We start from the raw sequence: 21,494 nt of genomic DNA on the forward strand, positions 1-21,494 counted from the left end.
CTGGGGGTGGGCATGGGAGTTATGGTTAATGGAAAGTAATGCCTATATATATTTCTATAAGGAACATTTAAAGAGCAAGAACCCCTCACATATGTCTTTGTGTTTATTGTTCTAACTTCAAGATGCTTGTTTGACATTCTTTTCACTTTTGGAATTTTAGAGTCCTAATCCATTACTCACCTTTAGCGTCAAGACACATGACAGAATCTATTACATGGTGGCCCCATCACCGGAAGCCATGCGGATCTGGATGGATGTGATAGTTACCGGGGCGGAAGGGTACACTCACTTCTTGCTGTAGTGAATGGAAGCAACCGTCCACTTCAGGGCAGACTGCAATAATCCCTTACAAGAATGAAGCCATATTCAATCCCAGATGGAAAGACCCGATCGACCCCCTCTCTGTGACTGTACACGCTCAGAACTCTTTTCATATTGAGAAGTCTTTTATAAAAAGAAAGAAGAGGCTTTAATTCAAAGTTTGATCATACATAACAAAAGAATTGAAGCTCCTATGAGAAACACTATTTTGATAAATAGCATCACATATGAACATTTCATATAAACTTTTTTATCAATTGTTGGTTTTGGTGAAATGAACTAACAGTTTACAAAATGTCTGTATATATATGTACTTGAAAATATAGAATTAGTTTAGCATCCAAATCATTGCCATTGACATTATTGGTAATCAACTGACTTTTTAAAAATAGCATTTTATCAATACAAGCAAATAAGGGCTTGGAGGAGAATGTGTTTTAAGCATTTTGCCTTAATTTTTAAGTACTGCACCAAAACCAAAGACTTGGCGTGATTTCTGTTTAGCAATAGTAGTTTCAAGTAATAAACTGCACTTAGTGTGACTCTATATTTTAAAATGATATTTTGATGCCATCAAGTGCCCAGGAAATTGACTTTGCAATGTCACCACCAGCATAAGCTACCGAACATATATAGTAAACCACTTACTGTAAAAAGAGAAAAAATATAGCTGTGTGTTTAAAAAAAAAAAAAAAAAAGTCACTGTAGATGACAGATGTTCTCTCACATTGGACAATTTTAAATAAAGAGAACATTTGGTGTTAGGAGCTTATTTTGCTGAAGATTTCTCCATTCCCCATGCTGAGGATAAAGGCAACCAGTAGTGCATTTTCTTTAGATTGTTGGATTCCTCTTTGTTATGGAGCACATCTGCTAACTGCTGTTCTCATGACTTAACTCTGAAACCATAGCTCTGTTTTTGCCAAAGAACAGAATAATTAAAATACCTATTTACAGAAATGGTGTAGTTCTATAAAAAGGCAAAGTTCACTTAACATTCTGTACAATAGTTTATTATGTATTTTCAATTAGCCTTTGTTTTTTAGAGTTAAATTAATTTTTGTTGAATGAAATGACTTCAGGCAAGTCTCTTTTATAATGGTTTTTCGGATGCCATTTATCCTATTTTTCATGTTTTATTTGTTTGTAAGTATGAATGTACTCTTTCCCAAACATGGCAAATAAATAAAAGTAGAAAATAATGATGTTACTTACAAAGGGGAAATGATTAGTTTAGAAGTGTCTATAAAATCTGTCAGGCCTGATTGGGTACAATTTTTTTTTTAATTTTGCAATGTACTTTGTATACATATATACATGTTGCCAATAATAAGACTGCAACTGGATAACACAGGATTTTACTTGAACAATGAAGGACAAAAATCATGATTGTAGAAGATATTTTTAAAATCGGATTTTGCAGAGATCACCTCTAAACTCATTAATGGTCTAAGAGAATGAAATGCAATTGCTAAGATTTTGTTGGTTAATATAAAGACATAATTTTTCTGTACTGTACTATCTCCATAGGATTGTAAGGGTATTCTAATCAATTTGCATGAAAATATGTGTGTTAAATATATTGAGTGTGGATTAAAATGTTGACCTGATTTCACATTTGAAAGTAAACTCCTCTCTCATTAAGAAGTTACCCATCTGTAACATGATGGGAGGTAGATTAATCAGCAAAAATCATATTAGAATTCATATATAGATTGTTGTGTGCCAACATTATGGTTTTTAGTTTAACAAGTAAATAGAAGGATCTCCGGCCACATTGCTGTTGCTTACGAAATGAGATAAAACTTGAAAAAAATCTGACATATTGTCTTTTTGCACTGATGCAGTGATAACTGTGGATTGCAAGGGCCATGTTTACTCATCTTTCTATCCAACAAGAAAAAAATGCAAATGTGAAGGAAAGCTTTGAGGTTTTACTTGATGGGGATTTCATTTCTCTCTCTAAACTAAGATAGCAGATTTCTGAAAGAGAAACTGCCCTCAGCAATATGTTCTTTCACTCCTTTGTCTCTTAATGAAGGCAACATTGACAGTAGATGACCAGAATGAAAACAAGTTGGTCAACTTCAAGCCCTCATTGTCAGTAAAAGTATTTATACTTGTCATAAGCCACAAATGTTCCTAAATTTCTAGGTTAGGAATGGATAAAGAAAATGATTCATGGGTTTGCTTTTGTTGTGCAGCATTCTTCCCACTATGATGATCGCCACTATTTTGCTACACACATAATGCCAGAAGACCTGAAAAAAGAAAGGGGAAAGAAGGAAGAGGAATCATTGAACATTTGCAATTATCCAAAAACTAAAAGGAGAAGTGATTTCTTGTTAAAATACTAGGGATGGTGAAGTGACATTCCTTGGGTATCACCTTTGTGATTCAGTCCCTGTGTATTCTACAACAGACCTAATGGAAAAATGGCAAAATAGCTGAACATCTTGTGGAGTATGTTCTGAAGTTAAGTCCTTAGTCTATGTCCTTCCTATTTTAGAGACATTACACCTTTAAGAAAGAGATCTATTCAGTCTCTATTTATCCAACTTTTCCAGTCTGTTCTTAAGACTCCAAAGACATGCTGGATTTACTATATCCAGCCTTTGCCTTTAACTCTGGTACCAGTCATTGCTCCAAAATTTATAACAAATAGTCAAGTGGTTTCACCCAAAGTATTACACCAGCCACAGTAATTTTTAAGCAGACAAATCTTAGAGAAGGTGTTACTGGTTGATACTTGAGGCCCTCAAGAATTACTTTGAAGGGTATCAGAGTTTATACAACTATTTATCCAACTATTTTTCTATTGTCCATATTTTTTTCTTGTCTTCTCTAAGAATGGTGCTGTAGCAGATAACATGCATCGTAATGGACTTGTGTTTGCTTGTTTTCAATAAGGTACTCACAAATGGGAGGGCACTGGGTCAAAGCGCATTGAAAATAATGCATATCTTAAATTGAAATAAATATGGCCACATTACTTGACAAGATTTTAGCATTTCACCCTCCCAGCAACCATACATAAATGATAAGTTTCCAGCATCTTTGCCAAATATTTGCCCTTTTTAATTTCTGTCAATCTGATGGGTGGAAAAAATGACATGTAATTTTTTAAATTCACATTTTTCAATTAGTTATCATGTTTATTTAATTAAACTGCCTATTTATAGCTGTTGGTCAGTTTATTGAAATCGTTTTTCTTATTTCTAAGAGTAAGCTGAATAGAATCGATGTATCTATGCTGTAAAGTCTGGTTTTTTCCTAGGTTCTCGTTGGACTTAATGTATCTTTTGCCATTAAAAATGTTTAAATTCATATACAATCAAATGTATTTTTCTGTGTAATTGGGGGTTTCAAATATTGATTTAAAAATTCCCTTCTAGGGGCTGGGTTTTTTTTTTTTTATTGTAAACAAATGGGATACATGTTGTTTCTCTGTTTGTACATGGCGTAAAGGCATACCATTTGTGTAATCATAAATTTACATAGAGTAATGTTGTTTGATTCATTCTGTTATTTTTTCCCTTCCCCCCACCCCTCCCACCCCTCTTTACCCTCTATACAGTAGTTCCTTACTCCATACTTGCCCTCCTCCCTAACCCTAACTCTAACCCTAACACTAACCCTTCCCTCCCCCCCATTATGTGTCATCCTCCACTTATTAGTGATATCATTCGTCCTTTGGCTTTTTGAGATTGGCTTATGGGGTTTTGGCTCAGTGGTAGAGCGCTTGCCTAGCATGTTTGAGGCACCAGATTCGATTCTCAGCATCACATAAATAAGTGAATAATAATAATAATTATAATAATAATAATAGGTCTATCAACATCTAAAAAAATGTTTAAAAAATTCCCTTCTACTCCTGGATTACAAAATATTCTATTAAAATTTATTTACTCTTCTCAGTTCTATTCTTCCATTTAGATGATTTAATCTGCGGAAGCCATTTGTCCACATCCCAAGAAGCAGTGGTCAGGATAATTGAGCATCAGACACATGAAAAAGTAGAACAAAACTATGCAATGAAAATGGGCAAGGAACCAGAAGATGTCTGATTTCACAACAGAGATTTGAACATCAGAATTAAGGTCTCATCTGGGAAGCGTTTGCGGCAGAGGTTATAAGTGTCATGGGAACTTGGGCTGCAGCAAGTCTTTTGTTTCCGCTCCCAAGGGTCCTCAGGACGATGACAGGGTTTCCTATCTAGGAACGCTGGATATAGTTCCTCTCCAAGCTTTCAGCAGCAGCTGAGAAGGCAGCTTCACTCAAAGTACTCCAAACCGTTACAGGCAAATGTCCCCTAAGAGAAGAAACAGTTCAGTAGTAAGAAGGTTAACTACGACGAATGCTCTACGCATGCGCGCTCTTCTGACTAAGAAACTGCTGAGCAGCAGGGTTTAGCAAGTTCCGCCTTCCAGGGAGCTGCGCAGGCGCACTCTGGGAACGATGCGTGATGCACGTCCATGTAGAACGGGGCTGAACGCACGGACAGCTGGGAAGATGGCGGGTGCGGGCTTGGCTGCTGTGGCTGCCTGGGTACCCTGTCGGAGCTGGGGCTGGGCAGCCGTCTCCTTTGGCCCACACCGTGGCCTCAGCGCCTTACTTCCAAGGAAGCCCCAGCGGGCGCCTCGGTGGCTCCCAGGTTAGTGTCCGAAAGGCGGGAGTAAGCTGCGTTCTTTGGAACCCTTGGCGTTCGGTCATTTCCTGTGCAATGCATTTTTGGCGCTCCATTCAAAAGCGCATTACCTTTTTTCTTAGCACTCCAGGTCTAGGCAGTTTGTACATTTCTGGTGAAGGCTGTGAGGCGATTTCTGCTGGGGCCCTGGGGTAATCTTGGAAGGCCGGGTCCTCGCTGGCGTTTCACCCTCTGCAGTTTAAGGTGCTCCTGCCCTCTGCTTGCTTGCTTTTTCTGCAATAAACATCAGCAACAGGAAAAATTAAGATGTGCATTTAATGCACTTGGTTATTACTAGCTTTGGGGGCTTTACGCTTTAAAATGCCTAAACCTGCCCTCCCATGACTTGAAACTTAAAATACGAGGCATGTTCTTTTTAAAAGTGTAACTGCCCCTCTTTAATCCTAATTTTCTCATGTTGTTTTCTTGATGCTCCCACTCAGTGAAGGAGCTATAATATTTACAAAAGAAACAAGTTTTTGGACCAAAAATCAGAGTACCTCACACACACACACACACACACACACACACACACCCCACATATACACATGCACGCAGTCTTTTTGAATTATATCCTTTACACACCCTTGTCATGTAGCTGTCAGATGCTTGGTACCTGGGATAGTAATTAATTGGTCACTGTAGAGACCTTTTGTTTCTAATTTAATAAGTTAAACTCATATAGTCAATTTAATTGTACACAACCAAAAATACGTGTTAAGTACAAGCCAAGTATAGTATGTCTGTCATTAAGCGTAAAACACTCTCCTGTTTAGCAAATATTCACTGAGCATTTATATACCAAGCTTTCAGCTAATCCTTATGGTACAAACATGATTTATGGATATAATGTTAAGAATATGTTCACGTTAAATAAATTTGTCTCAAGGAAATTCTTGGTTGGGATGTAATAACTGGAAGATGAGTTTTTTGAGTGCTTAACTGAGGAGATGGAAAATGATAATTGTTGATACAATTTGCTGACCAAACAACTGACCGGTTTTTCACCACAGGTTTTAAATTGGGCGTATTTCTCTATACCTTGAAACTTTGAAACAGGTTTACATGTAAAAGGGAGAGCATTAAAGCCTTCAAATAAGTTTTTAAAAATAAACATAACAAATTCAAAATGGAGGAAATTTTCACAGCACATATGAAAAGAACTGAGAGGTTTTCACTAGCCACAAGAAACTGGAGGAAGGCTCCATTTAATATAAAAGAAATTGGCTAATCCAGAAAAAAACACCATAAGGAAGTACACAAATGTAATGGCTTTGAAGGAAGAAAATGAGGGGTGTGTGTGTCTGTCTGTCTGTGTGTGCTAAATACAGTATCCTTTGACTTTTTAAAATCAAATACTGATTTATTCTAGTGAAAACATTTTTTTAAAAAGTGAAATGGGGGGCTGGGGAGATAGCTCAGTCGGTAGAGTGCTTGCTTTGTAAGCATACGGCCCTGGGTTTGATCCCCAGCACCCCCCCGCAAAAAAGTGAAATGAACTAGCTTTGTAAGGTTTACCATTTGTGCTGCTCTATTTAAATTACCCTAATATGTGTGTGTATCATTCATGAAAAGCCAAACCAACACAAATAAAACAAAGTTATTGTAGAGTCCTATGAGAAATCTTTTTCTAAAAACATTTGTAATTCAAGGTTATTTGTGAAGGAACTGCTCCTTGAATCTCTTGCAACCAATACAAAATTATAACCATCTGTTACCATGGCCTTTGATTTTGGGGTGGGATGGGTGAATGGGGTCATTAATAAAAGGAGTGCAACACTTCCCCTTTGAAACAATTTCTCAAAGAGCAGAGGATCTGAAACTCCTCAGACAATTAAAAAGAAGAAAAAAATCTTCCAAGGGAGGGCTTTAACTACTAGTGTAGTTAAATCTGAATGTTCTTCAATACTGTTGAGGATAGATCATGTAAGAGCAACAGGAAAATGTTTTCTGATGTGTCTGTCTTTTATTGCCTTGTAATTTCTACTTCATTGTGTAATTTGGAAGATTGGGCCTTGCCCAAAGAAGTTATTGGTTTTGACCGTTTTAAAACAAAAATCTCATGCCATGACTAATTAATTTAGTACTTGTTAATTTAGTCTTTTTCCCCCTATCTAAATGAAATAGTATTTAATATCAATGAGTTAAGAAAGTTAAGGTTTTATATATATGATTTTCAAAAAACTGTATTTGGAAATTATGATTTTATGTTTTGTGTACTTTGTTTAGTTTGCAGACAAAAGACATCGGTCTCTTTCCTTAATCGACCAGACCTCCCAAAACTGGCTTATAAGAGACTAAAAGGCAAAAGTCCAGGAGTTATCTTCATCCCTGGCTATCTTTCTAATATGAATGGTACAAAAGCATTGGCGATTGAGGAGTTTTGCAAATCTCTAGGTCACGCCTGTATAAGGTAGGAACAACACATTTCAGAGAATATTGCTACCATTTAGCATGGCGGTGGAGAATTAATTCTGTAACCAGCTGAAGTAAATGCCAGTACTTTTCTAGATTAATTTATTTTAATCGTCTGTAAACTTTCATATTGTGATTTAGGGTCACTGTAAAAGCAACCTTTAAAAGACATTTTTTAAAGGTCTGTGTTAACTGACAATACTGGTAAAAAGAATATATAACAAAAACAGATATACTACTTGACTTTCTTGTAATCTCTTGTAATTTTATTGTATTTTTCCCTTTGAGACATAAGGATTTATTTGACCACTGTTTACTGCCTTCAAAAATATGTATTTAGTGCAAGGATGTAGCTAAGTTGCAAAAGTGTGTTTAGTGTACTTCAGTGTGAACCCATATGTTAAATCTCCAGCACCACACACATAAACACAAAGTATCTTAAAGTAATTTATGTACTTCAAAGTATTGTAAAATTAGTATTTTATGACTCACATAATTGCTGAATTTTCTCTTTTTCTTCACTCCTGTAATCTTAATATTTTTGAGCATTATAAGGATATGTGGTGTTCAACTAAAGATTAATTTTACATTTCCTAATTTTTCATACCAACAATTAGTAAAATAATTTATTCACTTTGTTGTCAGGTTTATTTATAATAGTCATTTATCATCTAATTGAATAGCAGAGAGTATGGTTTAGTCAAGAGTATTAGCCTGGAATTCAAGAATTATGGGTTCTATAGTAAATTCTGTCAACAATGGTGACAAACAAGTCTGTCAGTAAACACTGCCAAATTTTATAATAAAAAAAAAGTAGGTTAAATTAAATATAGTTTCTGAGTTTTTTTTAGTACTGTCTGCATAAAAATCTATTCACCCAAGTTTTTAGAGTAATTTCACTAATATTCAGTATTTGTATAAAATATAGCTAGACATTAGCTGTTTGACCTATTAGCAGAAATTATGTCAATTATATGGATTTAGACTTTTTCTCCTCAATCAAATTATCGGAACTATTTCATTTTCATGGTCAGAACTCTTTAAAATCTCTTCTGGCTTAATCATTAGTCTGAAGGCAAGTTTTTTTTTTTTTTAAGTAGTCTCTAGCATTATACTGGGTGCTGAATAATATAAGAATTATAAAACATTATTCTTGTCCTTAAGATTCTTTTAGTCAGGGTGGAGACAATACAGATAAGAAATGAGACAAAAATACTCATCAGAATGCAGTTGTCAAAAGAGCATTAACTTAATTGCTTAAGGTGAGAGAAAGGAAACTGAGGATTGAAGTGGATAGAAAAGACCTCATAAAGGAGCTCTGAAGAATAATTAAGATTTAGATAAGAAGGAAGTTCTATCCAGGGAGGGAGGCTACCCTGAGCAGAATATCATATTAGAAATATTGCTATTACTGTTTCTTGACCCCCCACCCAAATCTGAATTAACAGATCACCTTTTTACTGATTCTTGAATTTCACCTGAGCCTATGAGAGCTATGACCTGTTCCTTTCTCTCTATAAGACATAATGTGAATTTTCTGCAATTCAGATATTATATATAGTATACCTTTATAAAGTATAGCCCACTCCTTATAATTTTTAATTTGATCGGGTTCCTTTTTATTTGCCCTTATCAAAATTTATTACAGTGTAATCACTATTAAGTATAGATTGCATTTTAGTTTACTATAAGAAATTTTTTCCAATTTCTCAATTCACTTTTGTTATAATTTTCACTATAAAGTTTAGATCTTAAATGATGAGTGATTAGTTTATTAAATAAGAAATGGTACAAATGGGTATGGGAGACAGGCCACAAATAAATTATCAAGTGTCTTACTGTCAAGAAGTAATAAGTGCTATGAAAAAAAAAAAACCCCAAAAAGGAAACAGGATGAAAGAAACACTGTTTTAATGATTGAACAGCCAGAGAAAGTTTTCCTGGGGGTGTAATATTAGAATCAAAGACCTGAATGAAGTGAGAGAGCAACGCAGTGGATATCTGGAGAGAGAATATACCATGTAGAGAAAAAAGCTGCTGTGGCAGGAAAGTGGATGTTGTTCTTTGTATTCACTAAAGGAAGGAAGAATAGAGTTGGGAGGGAGGGAAAAAGAACAGTAAGAGATGAGATTAGAGAGTTGGTCAGGGTCCAAAATATGGTAAGGACTTCGGGTTTTATTGAAGATTATAGAAAACCTTTGGAGGGTTTATGTAAGACATGTATTTGTTTAAAAATGGTCACTCTGACTACTATGTGGAGAATAGAAAATGCAAGTGAAAAATAGAAACAAGAGGATTTATGAGAACGCTTTTTATTAATTCATTTGAGAGATAATAATGACTTGGGCCAGCTGATAACAGTGGAGCAGATAAGAAAGTGATTGGAAGTGGAAGATTTTAAGGGTTAAGCCAATACAAATTGCTAAAATATATATTGACTCTGATTTTTTACTTTATTTTTGGTATTTTAATAACAAGGAATGTACTATCTTTCTTCAAACTTAAGCAAATATATAGAGAGATATGTAAGCATTTATGTATAAATATATATTTTCCTTTTTTCAGATTCGATTACTCAGGAGTTGGAGAATCAGATGGTAAATTAGAAGAATGTACAGTGGGGAAATGGAGAAAAGATGTTCTTTCTATAATTGATGAATTAGCTGAAGGACCACAGGTGACTGTTTTTATTAACTATAATAACTATAGACTATAGCCTCATGATATTCAAGCTATTTTCTTAGATACAAAACTTTAATATTTTTTAAGTTTAACAATAAGTTTTATGAACAATTTTGATTTAAAATTGTTCCATCATTTTTACTTTCTAATAAAAAGTAAGCAATTTACTTTTCATTGTACAAATTTTATTTTCAAAATTTTGTCTGTTTTACTGTTAATTATAATTGAATTTTACTTTGTGCCAATTATTAAAAGTCTGGAAGCTTTATAAATATAGAAGACAAAAGTACATACATTTCTATTAAACTACTCACTTTTCTTATAAACATTCCTCTTTAAAATGGTAACAAAATTTTATTTTTAGATACTAGTTGGATCTAGCCTTGGTGGATGGCTTATGCTTCATGCTGCAATTGCTCGGCCAGACAAGGTCATGGCTCTTATTGGTGTAGCTACAGCTGCAGATGGTCTAGTGACACAGTTTAATCAGCTTCCTGTTGAGGTAAGTCACAGGTCACTTCAGCAACCCCAAAGGTGTACCTCCTGTCATTCTTCCACTTTTTTTTTTTTTGAATGTTTATGTATCATCTGTCACTTGACATTATGCTGGCACATCTTTTATCTTAGCGCTTTTTTGTATAGTCTCTTTATCAAGTTTGTTTGGTCTCTTGCTTAAGGTTTCCTTCACAGTTCCTTTAAATCATTCTCCCAAATATTTGAGCCACGTTAATAATAAAATCATACTTTGTGATTTCTTTTTTAAGAGACTTTCTTTTTCTTTCTTTCTTTTTTTTTTTTTTTTGTACCAGAAATTGAACCCAGGGACACATTGTGTATTAACACTGAACCACATCCCCAACTCTTTTTTTATTATATTTTATTTTGATACAGGGTCTCATTAAGTAGGAAGACTTCCTTTATTAAGCCCATTTATGTGTTTGGATCACATAGCATGATCTACTTTTGTGCCTCCTATTTTTACTTTGTGGCATCTGGGCAGTATTACCTATTCCCACTACTGTTTTAGACTGAACTGAACAATTTAAAAATTGTTTTTAGCCCGAAAGCAGCCTCAGGTCCTCCAGACAGCAGACATCAGCCAGTCAGTGCTCACAGATAAAATATTTCATTCTGAACTAGTTACTTAGTTGCACTCTTCTTATACTCCAAATTCTTGTGGGGGTGGAGGTGCTTTTTGCTATTATCAGCAGATCATGATAGAAAAGAGGTTTCTGAAATAATTGGCAAGACAGCTAATTTCTTACACTCTGTTCTTGGCCATATGTTTAAGCATATCACTTCTCTGCAACAATTAAAAAATAGTGAGTAGTAGATGCTTATTTTTGTATAGTTTCATTTGTTTTGTAATTAATTGAATTCTCCTGGGGTTCTTTTTCCTAGAGACCTAAATTTCACCTTGTGGGACTAAGGTTCTGGCAGGTCTGAGGCACAGAAATTAATGAATGAAAAACAGCCTAGAGCAGTGGTTTTAAAAGTACAAATCTCCAGTCTAGCTGATTATCATCACCTCAGAACTTTGTTAGGAAAGCAAATTCTTGAGCTTGAGCTTTACCTTGAATTAGAAATTGAGGATGTGGATCTAGTAATCTGTTTTAACAGACCAGCAGAGTAAAGTTTGAGAACCACTGCTGTGGGAATTTAGGAACAGGAGGAAGGAAGGAACTAAAAGAAGAAAATAAAGTATGTAGTGTTGAATAGTAGAATGTCATTGACTTTAACCTCAAGTTCTGCATTGAAATCTGTGCTGTATATTTTTTTTTTATTGTAAACAAATGGGATACATGTTGTTTTCTCTGTTTGTACATTGTGCTGTATATTATCTGTTCTAAATTTGTTCTTAGTTCATGTTGTTCTCAGTTTCTTAAGCAATAGCATTGTCTGTATAATCAGAATTTGCATGTTATTTCCTATCAGGGTTGAAAATACAAAGCTGGTCTTCCTTGCACTTACCTCTTATTTCTGAAATATTTTGACTTTGTTTTTTACTTGTACAAAGTTGCTCAGTCCTAATGCTTTTCCTACCCTTGACTCCATCCACTTCACTCAGTAATACAGTTCTCAAGGTAGGAAATTATCTCAGAGATGTGGCAGAGTGAAAAGGAGTTAAAAGCCTTTTTACTTTTAAAAGGCATTAATTTTTTAAGTACATATGAAAAGATCTGTGTAAGTTTGCTTTTGTACATTGTATCTACATCACTCTGCATGAAGATGGGGTGTATAGTTCCTAATGATTGAAAAGACCTCTAGTATGCAGATGAAGGCCTATATTTGCTAATCCTAGATCTAATTAGTAAGTGGTTCTTAACTTAAAATCATGTAAAAGGAAAGAGCAGGGATACTGGAACCTCTCTCTTCACACAAATAGCTAGCCATAACAATGTCAAGGGAGCAGGAGAGAATTATATCCTTTAAAACCTTGGGAATATTAAGCACACCATTTCTCTTTGTTTGCCATGGAACTTGACCTCCCTCATAACTGACTAATCATCATCTCCTCTTCAGACAGGATGCATAGCTGTTTGGAATCTAAGATTCTAAAAATCACATTGCCTTGATAATAATTTCTTGGTGTGAAAATTATATATATTGAATATTTTCTTTAGCTAATACTATTTTTGCTATTTCTGAACTTTTTGTTTTTGAGAGTTTGGGACATGAAACATTTTATAAAGTTAACTTTGTTCTTCAAATGAACTATGTGAATTTAATTCAATGGCAGATAACAAACATAGTTGGGGATCAGGGATGCTTAATGTAAATATTATTAATTCAGTATCTTGATAATTAACCTACCTTCGATTTCAGCAAATAAACAATGGAACTAAGTTTTAATTACTGAAATGTACAAATTCATGAACAATCTTGCTTGAAGATAACTGAATGTCATTTTTCCTCTAAACATTTGGTTTACATGTTGTTTTACTACAGAAAACCCATGATTTTAATATAGATTCATACATTTTGTATCTTATAGAATTTTCATTAATTTAAAACCATTTGGAGACATACTGAGAAGCACAACTTTCAGATATGTACAAATCTTTTCTCTCAAAGATATTCAGTGAGTAACAATATGGGGCTGGTCAAGCTAATTATCTTAAGTTGATCATAGTAGACTATTCTACAGCCTTTAAAAATTATAGAATTTTGAAAAGCCCAGGAATATACATATTGTATAAATAAGCCAGTATAGAAAATTATATGTGGATACATAATAGATAATGTAGTTTATGTATTACATATATAAAAACCAAACACATAAAGAAAAATCTTGAAAGCCAGAATGTAAATGATTGTTATTTCTGTGAGGCAGGATTATGGATAGTGATTTTTTTTCAATGTACTTGTTTTTATTTGCTATGCTTTCTATAATGAATATATTATTCATTGAAAATTCTAATTTTTAATTTAAAAAACTGAGAAATTATAATCTCAAAATTGGGAATTCTCAAAAGGAGTATGGGACATGAAATATTTCATATTAAGGGAATAAAATGTAGAAAAGATTTTTCAGTTTTTAAGGAAGTATTTGGAAGACTCCTATGTTATTCAAAACATTTATTTTCTCGTTTCTAGTATGCTGAAAAGTAAAAGCTATACATTTTACCTTCAGCCTAAAATTGCATGAGCATGTGCATGGTTGTTCCATAATCATTGACATCTTATTTTTCATTTTTAATTCCATGCTGAATTCTTCCCATACCCCATACCCATTCTACATACTTCTAATGGTTTCTTTTCATTTTACAATTTTGAAATCTAAACAACTTTTATTCTAAGTTCTAATTTTATATAAATATAAGTGCATTCTTGGACTGATTTCTAGAAATTATTGTACTTTTCACTCTCTTTATTTCCCTTTTCAGTTGGAGTGAAGCAAACCTGATTTAAGAAGCAGTATGATAAAGTTAGATTAATCTAAACTTGATTCAGAGTCATAACAGTCACTTACTTTGAACTCCGAACATGATTTTTAATTTCTCTAAACCTTAATATCCACTTTTATAAATCTGGAATGAAGGCAGAATTACTATCACGATTATGAGATAATATGTGTAAAGTACCTATTACAGTACCTTGCTCATAGTATTAATTTTTAATAATTATTTCTGTTATATTTTGGTCCTTTTATACAAGGACTGCTTTCCTGAGACAAAGCCTATTGCATGTGTTAATGTTACTTACATGCTTTTATTTTCCTCGTTTTTCCCATTAGGTAAAAAAGGAAGTGGAGATAAAAGGCGTGTGGTCCATGCCATCAAAATACCATGAGGATGGAGTTTATCATGTTCAGTACAGTTTAATTAAGGAAGCAGAACACCACTGCTTGTTACATAGTCCAATTCCTGTGACCTGCCCTATAAGATTGCTCCATGGCATGAAGGATGAAATTGTACCTTGGCACACATCCATGCAGGTTGCTGACCGAGTAATCAGCAAAGATGTAGATGTTATCCTCCGAAAACATAGTGATCATAGGATGAGGGAAAAAGCGGACATTCAACTTATTGTTTACACTATTGATGACTTGATTGATAAGCTTTCAACGTAGTTCACTAGAATCACATTTTTAATAGGTATGTAAATTATTCAGAAGATTGAGACACAGCAAATCAAAGACCCTGATACTGTAGGTTTTTCCCTCTTACCTCTATTTTGTAAATATCAGAAAAGTATTTATTTAATGATGTCTTTGCACAAATAACATATAATGATAGAAGTACTGGCTGCTGTTTAGAAAAATTTCTCCTTCCTTCAATCTTTTTGTCCATTAAAATATTTCTTATTTTTTATTCAAGAGATATTTTACTTGTGCATGTTAGCCTTGCTAGTTCTTATGTTCTATTATTAATAAAAAATATTTTGGCTTCTGTTTGCTACTTTTATAAATGGAAATTTGTAAAATTCTGATTTTAAAATGCAGTTCACAAGAGATAGGAAGATGTTTATTGAAATAAACTTGAAATGTCTAAAGCATAAGAAAGTTCAAAAATAAGAATGTCATATTTGAACTTAAAATTAAGGTTTTAATCTTTTAAAGGTTTACAGCTCACAGTACTCACAATGATATGAAAAACATATTTGTAAATTTTGACTACATGTCATATATTTAAATGGGAAATTCATCTTGATGAAGCATTTTAATATTATGAATAATAAAACTAAAGAGAAAATTGATCTTTTTCTATTGCCTACTTGCAGAAATACTTTTTATTAATTTGTGCCCTAAGTACAAATAGCCAAGTGATTTCTGAAGTGTAGCGAGTCAGGAAAAGAATATGAAATGCAAGTATAAAGGGTTTTTTAATAAGTAAAACTTTTTCAGTAGTCAGCCTTGATATTATTAAGTTGGTAGTCTTTAGCTATTAATTTTGACTGGACTTTACTTTAACCTGCTTGGGTTATTTCTTTCAAAGTAAAAGTTTTATGAAGTTGACAACATGACTCATATTTAAAATGAGCATGTGTTAAAGACTTATTTAACTCATTAATGAGGCGGCCAGAAGATAGTAAACTGATTCAAAAGACATTTTTAAGAAACAGTATTTATAAGCATTGCAGAAAAAGGGTTGGGATAAAATTGCTGTGTAGAAGTGTTTGATCAGACTTACTATCTCTAGAGACCTGCTTTAGAAGGTTGGCCCATGGCTGTCATCTGGGAACTTGAATTTCAATTTCCACCATTCTCAGACCTGATTGAAACAGTTCACTCTGCCTACACTGTACAAAATTTGATTTGTACTGAACACTTGGAAGTCCAGAATTTTCATATATGCCCAGCAGAAAATACCTATATGACCAGCCCTCAGCCTTGAATCTAACAAGCTTTCCTGGTGGACAGAATGCCACATGTGCTGCTGTAAAAACTCATTGTTTGGCAAACTGAACTCAACCTTTGTACTAAGAGAGGAATCTTGGAAAGTATACACCTATTTTCCCCAGATTTTATTCACCACGTGCCTTTTTCCTTTGCTAATTTAGCTGTGTGTCCTTTTCACTATAATAAATCATAGTTGTGAATAGAACTACATGCTGAATCCTGTGAGTCCTACCAAATTTTTGAACCTGGGGTTGGTATTGAGGATGTCTGACACAGATACACTTAAGCTATGATCCATTTGTTGTGTTGTATACCTGAGAAAAATCATAATAAAAAGGTGAATCATTTGTGTGCCACAGTGCCTGGTGCTGTGGATTGATAGAGGTGGCACTAGCTATTATTTAACCTATTTTACCCAGACATTGCTAGGCATGGAGATTATTGGGAAAAACAAAAAGGGTCTTTCCCGGAGAGTTTTCTAGAGTTAAACATAATTGCAAAATGGAGTAAGTATAATTAGAGGTGCGTAATTACGCAGCAACATAACAGTGGTAAAGGGCAGAAACTCATGCATGGGTTTGAATCCTGGCATTTATTAGCTCTGTGCCTGAGCAGTTTACTTAATATTGCTGAGCCCTGGTTTCCTCATCTGTAAAGTGGCATAATATAAACCTAGATAATAGGGTATCAGGTAAATATGGAAGGTACTACCTTTTTTATTTTATTTGTATTGTGTACAGAGCACAATCCAGTAAGAATGATGGGCACATATAAATAATCCATGGTGGAGACAAGAAGAGTAGAGCTACTAAAGGTGAACTGAATTTGACTTTCCTAATACAAGGATTCCAACTAAAGTGTTAACTTTATGATGTTCATTCAAATATCAGTGGTTAAAAAAAGGGAACTTCAAAATCTAAAGAAAGTTGTCATAAGAATTTAACTTTGCAGAAATTGACATCACAAATTCCCAATATGATTAAATTTAGTGTGTTCTAGTACATTGTTAACTACAGTTGTAGTTTTTCTACTTTCCCTCCAAAACTACCCCTAGGACTGCCCCATCTTGTGTGTATTCAGTGACGTGTGAGTTGCTTGAACAGACAGCAGCCTCCATGTGCCTTATCCTCTGGAATTTATTACTTTAAAAGTGTGTGATCCCTCTAAACTATTTCAGCATGTGCAATGGAAAGGAATAAGGCAAATATCAATGTAAAGGCAGGTTGAAGTCATATCTGTTGATCTTGGAAACATTTCCAGACACAAATTTAAACAGTATGTGAGTCTCTGAGCAGCCAATAAAAAGGTCTGTATGGATGAGAGGAACATAAGTGTTCTGGACAAGACTTGAGTTTTAAAGACATGAAGATAGCTAAGAGAAGCACCTCACTTCATTAATTCCAGGACAGTTCCCAAAGTGACTATGTCTAAAATTGATTGAATTTGGAACAGCAAAGAAAAAAATAAAGAACCCTTATTTTCTAGAGTAGGGAAGAAAGTGGGAGAAATTTAAACCTCTCTTCTCTGAAACGGATTGTTTCAGCACCTTCTGAGGATATCAAAAATCCAAGGATGCTCACGGACCTTTGTAAAATAAGGCAGTGTCTACATATAACTTCTGCCATCCATCCAGCTTTTTTTCTTTTTTTTTTCTTTTTTTGCAGTACTGGGGATTGAACTCAGGGCCTTGTGCTTTTGAGGCAAGCACTCTACCAGCTGAGCTATCTCCTCAGCCCTCCAGCTTGCTTTTACGATATCGCTATATTACTTACAAGGCCTAATAAAATGTAAATGCTATATAAATAGCTGTTACTCTACATTGTTTTAGGAAATAGTGGCAAGGAAAAAGGTCTGTACGTATTCAGTACACAATTTTTTTCAGCTAATTTTAAAAATGTGCATTTGGTGGATCCTCAGATACCGTAAACTGTGGCTGCAGAGGGCTGATGTACACCTTTGTTAAGATCATGTTTAACTACACATCGAATTTTTTGATTTGGAAACAAACAATATATAACTTGGTTTATGAAAAATGTGAAGGTATATTAGAGAATATATCTAGAAAAATGCAGACAGTGTTTTAACCAAATGTATATTTGTGGGAAAATATCCTTTCTTGTTTTATCTTCCTTTTCCCAGATGTTCAGGTTTTAACTGACAATTTAACCTGCTTTTACTACTAAAAATACTGAAAACAAAAAGCTTGGGCTGGGGCATATAGCTCAGAGCTGTTGACTGGCATGTGTTGAGGCCCTAGGTTGAATCCCCAGCAGCCCCCTCAAAAAAAAAGCAGCAGCTCAATTTGGTTTTCATTCTTGACTGCCTTCAGCAATAACTAGTTAGTTTCTCTTCTCTGTGAAGACTTTCCTGACTCATCCCCATCTTTCTTTTTTCAGGGAGTTCATTGCTTGGTCCTGTGTGTGTGTGTGTGTGTGTGTGTGTGTGTTGATAGGGACCGAACCCAGGGCCTTCTGCACGCCAGGCAAATGCTCTACTAGTCAGCCACATCCCTAGCCCTTTTTTATTTTATTTTGAGACAGGGTCTTGCTATGTTGTCCTCAAATTTGTGATCCTTGAATTTGTGATCCCCCTGTCCCAGACTCCCAAGTGAGCTGGGGTTACAAGTGTGTGCCACCGCTCCCAGTTTGTCAATGCCTTTTTGACAGAACTTAACTGCTGTCGAAGGCCGAGGATGTAGCTCAGTGGTAGAGTAAAATTCTCAGTCTATCTGCCAACCTTTTTCTCTCAAAGGACCTTTGAGCCCAGATTTGTTTTGACATTGTTTATCCTCAGAAGTCTCTGACATTCCACATCAACGCCTTTGTGGGCTTCTCTTTGTGTGGCTTTTAATGTTCCCTTGGCAGTCTTCTCATGCTACTTACTCATCTTGAGCAACATCACCCATGTTTATGGTTTTAACTACTACCTGCATGCAGATGAATCAAGTATATTCCTACAATCTAGATTTCTCTCTTGAGCTCCAGACTCATAAAACCAACTGCCTAATGAGCCTGTCAAATACAGTAAATCCCAACCTTATTATCTTTCCCCTTTATGTATCATCCTACATGAGTCCTTTTGCAATGATGACACCGCCATTACTTCTGTTATAGAAGGTAAACTGTGAGTCATTCTAGCTGTCTCCTTTTGCCCAAATTATATCTTATGGTTTTCTTTCCTTATGAAAAAGCTCAAACTCCTTTGCATGATACATAAATCCATGCAAATCTGGTAAATGTTTAACAATTAGCTCTAGGGAAAAAAACAAAAGAAAAACCTGCATTTGTAGCATTTGCCAACGCCCAGGGCATAAATACATCAAGATTGTTTGAAACTACTACCATGACATCTCTGAATACAAAGCTGAGAAGAAATGCCCACTAGCACACCACTACATAGTATTTTTACCATACAGAGACAATCAGCGCAAACATTCTCAAGAACACAGGTAATAAGAAAGCATAGCAAAATAAATTAGCAATTTGTTTTGAGTATTTAAAATTGTAAAACAGCAAGAATAAGTTTGCATAATTTACTTGCTAATAATGGCAGAATTTAATAATTGGTTCTCAAAATTCCTGAAAACTTTTTTGTGTCTCTACTCTTTAATCCTATGCTGTATTGCTACTAGAACATTTTCTCCTTAATTAAGCTGCCTTTTCTAGCTACCTTCCATAGACCCCCTTCCTCATCCCATCCACCTAGCAAATACCTATTCCTCTTTCAATACTTAAAGTCATCTCATTTATAAAGATTTTCACTGGTTCCCTGACCCCTTCCTCTAATAAATGTAGCAGCCTGAGTACCTGGCATTTATTTTTTACAAGTTTAACTTCGCAGCTAAACCAAGGTTTTATGTTTCTTTTTTTTTTTTTTTTTTTTTTTTTTTTTTTGTATCTTAGATACATACACACACTCTTGAAAATTTGTTGGGAAAAAAAAAAACTATAACGATAGTAGGTATTCAAGAAATGCAAGTTTCAGCCAATTTTCATTGTCATACATCAGTCCTTGCAGGAGATCAAGCATTTCTTCTCTCCCCACCCACCCTATCTCTCTCTCCTTCCTCTGGATTTCTGGACATTTTAACCTATGCCTTGATGCAGTCCCCTTTAACCACTGTACCCTTTCCAGAATCTTGGCTTCAACATTCACTTAAAGCACATCAGCTATTCTGTTATAATTGTAAGGAATCTTTGGAGACAAAACATGGAGTAGGGAAAGGCAAATGTGTATCTTTAGCATTGTATCCAGCTTTGTAAACCAAACCATGGTCTTCCTTAGAGCAAGTCCAGCCATGGAGAAAGATAGATGCTTTCTGTATGAGCCTGTGTCTCCTGAGTCGCAGGTTGGTATTAACCTTATTGTTGCCACCCAAGATGCAAATAATGATTTCCATAATTCTACTGATGATCTCCCTTCTCTCAACTCTCTCCCTAAGCTTTGAGTCTCTGGAACATCTTTAGAATTTTTTCAACTGAAATTCCATGCAGCATCAAGGCCTTCTTCATTAGTCAGCCCTTCCCTTATTTCTTTCTAAACCTTCTCTCCTAATGGCTCCTGGTTCTTTCACACCATCTTTCCCAGAATTTGTTCTTCTGGGTCTTCAAGTACTGACCACTAAATCTTTTCTCAGGCACACCACTCACATATCCTCTAAGTAATTAAATTTTCTAGGCCTCGGGCCTCAGAAGATTTTTTTCAATACATGTTTCATTTGAATAGTTGATTCCAGCATGACTTCTGATCAATTTCCCACAAGGACAGTGATCACCGTCCCATCCATGTACCAGAATTGCTGTTTCTAATGTGTTTGATTCAATTTATCAATCCTTTCTAGAGCCAGAATTATGCTTTATTTTTTCCAGTCCAGTATTATGACAATTGAGCACTTAATATTTGTTCAATGAAGAAATGCACCAAAGAACAAATATTTGAGGGTTTTTTTGTTTGTTTTGTTTTTGCATGAAAAGTACCCAGAGACTTACACAACCCCAGTGAGAGTCTATCCTCAAGCACCTTACACTCTAGAACAAAATGCCAAGCCCCTTGACTGTTAAAATAATTCCAGGTCAACTTAAACCAAATGATTTCTCCTAAGATCTTGTTTGCTGGTGCAAATATTCTGTTACCACTAACAGTCTTCCATTATGCCTTTGTGGTCCTTAATTGAAATAAATGGATGACATTTCCACACTCTACCAAACTCTTTTACTGTTAAGAGTGTGTAGGACACAAATTTATAAAATATCTTTGTTTAAAAAAAGCATTGAAAAAGAGCCCTTGAATAAAACTAGATGGAGACACAACAGTTCCCCATAACATGGAAGTTTCTGGATGAAGCTGGGCTGAGAGATGAAAGAACAAATGATTGCAGCTCTCAGTTTCCCCCATCCTGCCCTGCCACACAATTGTTACGTCAAGGCAAGGGGAAAGTAGTTTGGCTATTCCTGCCAGATGGACAGTTAGCAATAGGGACCCTCCTACAGCCCCCATCCTCTCGTGCTGCTGTTGCCGGCCTGGCCATACAATCGCTGTCTCCCAGAG

General features: G+C 35.0%; 2 protein-coding genes across 17 annotated transcripts in view; both read left to right on the plus strand.

Moving 5' to 3' along the window:
- PHLDB2 (pleckstrin homology like domain family B member 2) overlaps positions 1 to 2,556 on the plus strand; it is a 196,487-nt gene extending 193,931 nt beyond the window's left edge. For all 16 annotated transcript variants that reach the window (XM_079101422.1, XM_079101412.1, XM_079101420.1 and 13 more), the window contains one exon: positions 161 to 2,556. In XM_079101422.1, coding sequence (XP_078957548.1) covers positions 161 to 301 — 141 coding nt within the window. In that variant the 3' untranslated portion in view covers positions 302 to 2,556. The remainder of the gene's footprint in view (positions 1 to 160) is intronic.
- A 1,667-nt stretch (positions 2,557 to 4,223) lies between these two features.
- ABHD10 (abhydrolase domain containing 10, depalmitoylase) lies at positions 4,224 to 15,002 on the plus strand. Its single transcript, XM_079101513.1, has 5 exons — positions 4,224 to 4,975; positions 7,238 to 7,421; positions 9,989 to 10,100; positions 10,470 to 10,607; positions 14,343 to 15,002. Exons 1-5 carry the CDS (start codon positions 4,780 to 4,782, stop codon positions 14,676 to 14,678), a joined length of 966 nt encoding a protein of 321 aa, XP_078957639.1. The 5' UTR covers positions 4,224 to 4,779; the 3' UTR covers positions 14,679 to 15,002.
- The last annotated feature ends 6,492 nt before the right edge of the window (positions 15,003 to 21,494 follow it).

This window comes from Sciurus vulgaris, assembly GCF_902686455.1.
Source record: "Sciurus vulgaris genome assembly, chromosome: 10".
Taxonomy (NCBI): domain Eukaryota; kingdom Metazoa; phylum Chordata; class Mammalia; order Rodentia; family Sciuridae; genus Sciurus; species Sciurus vulgaris.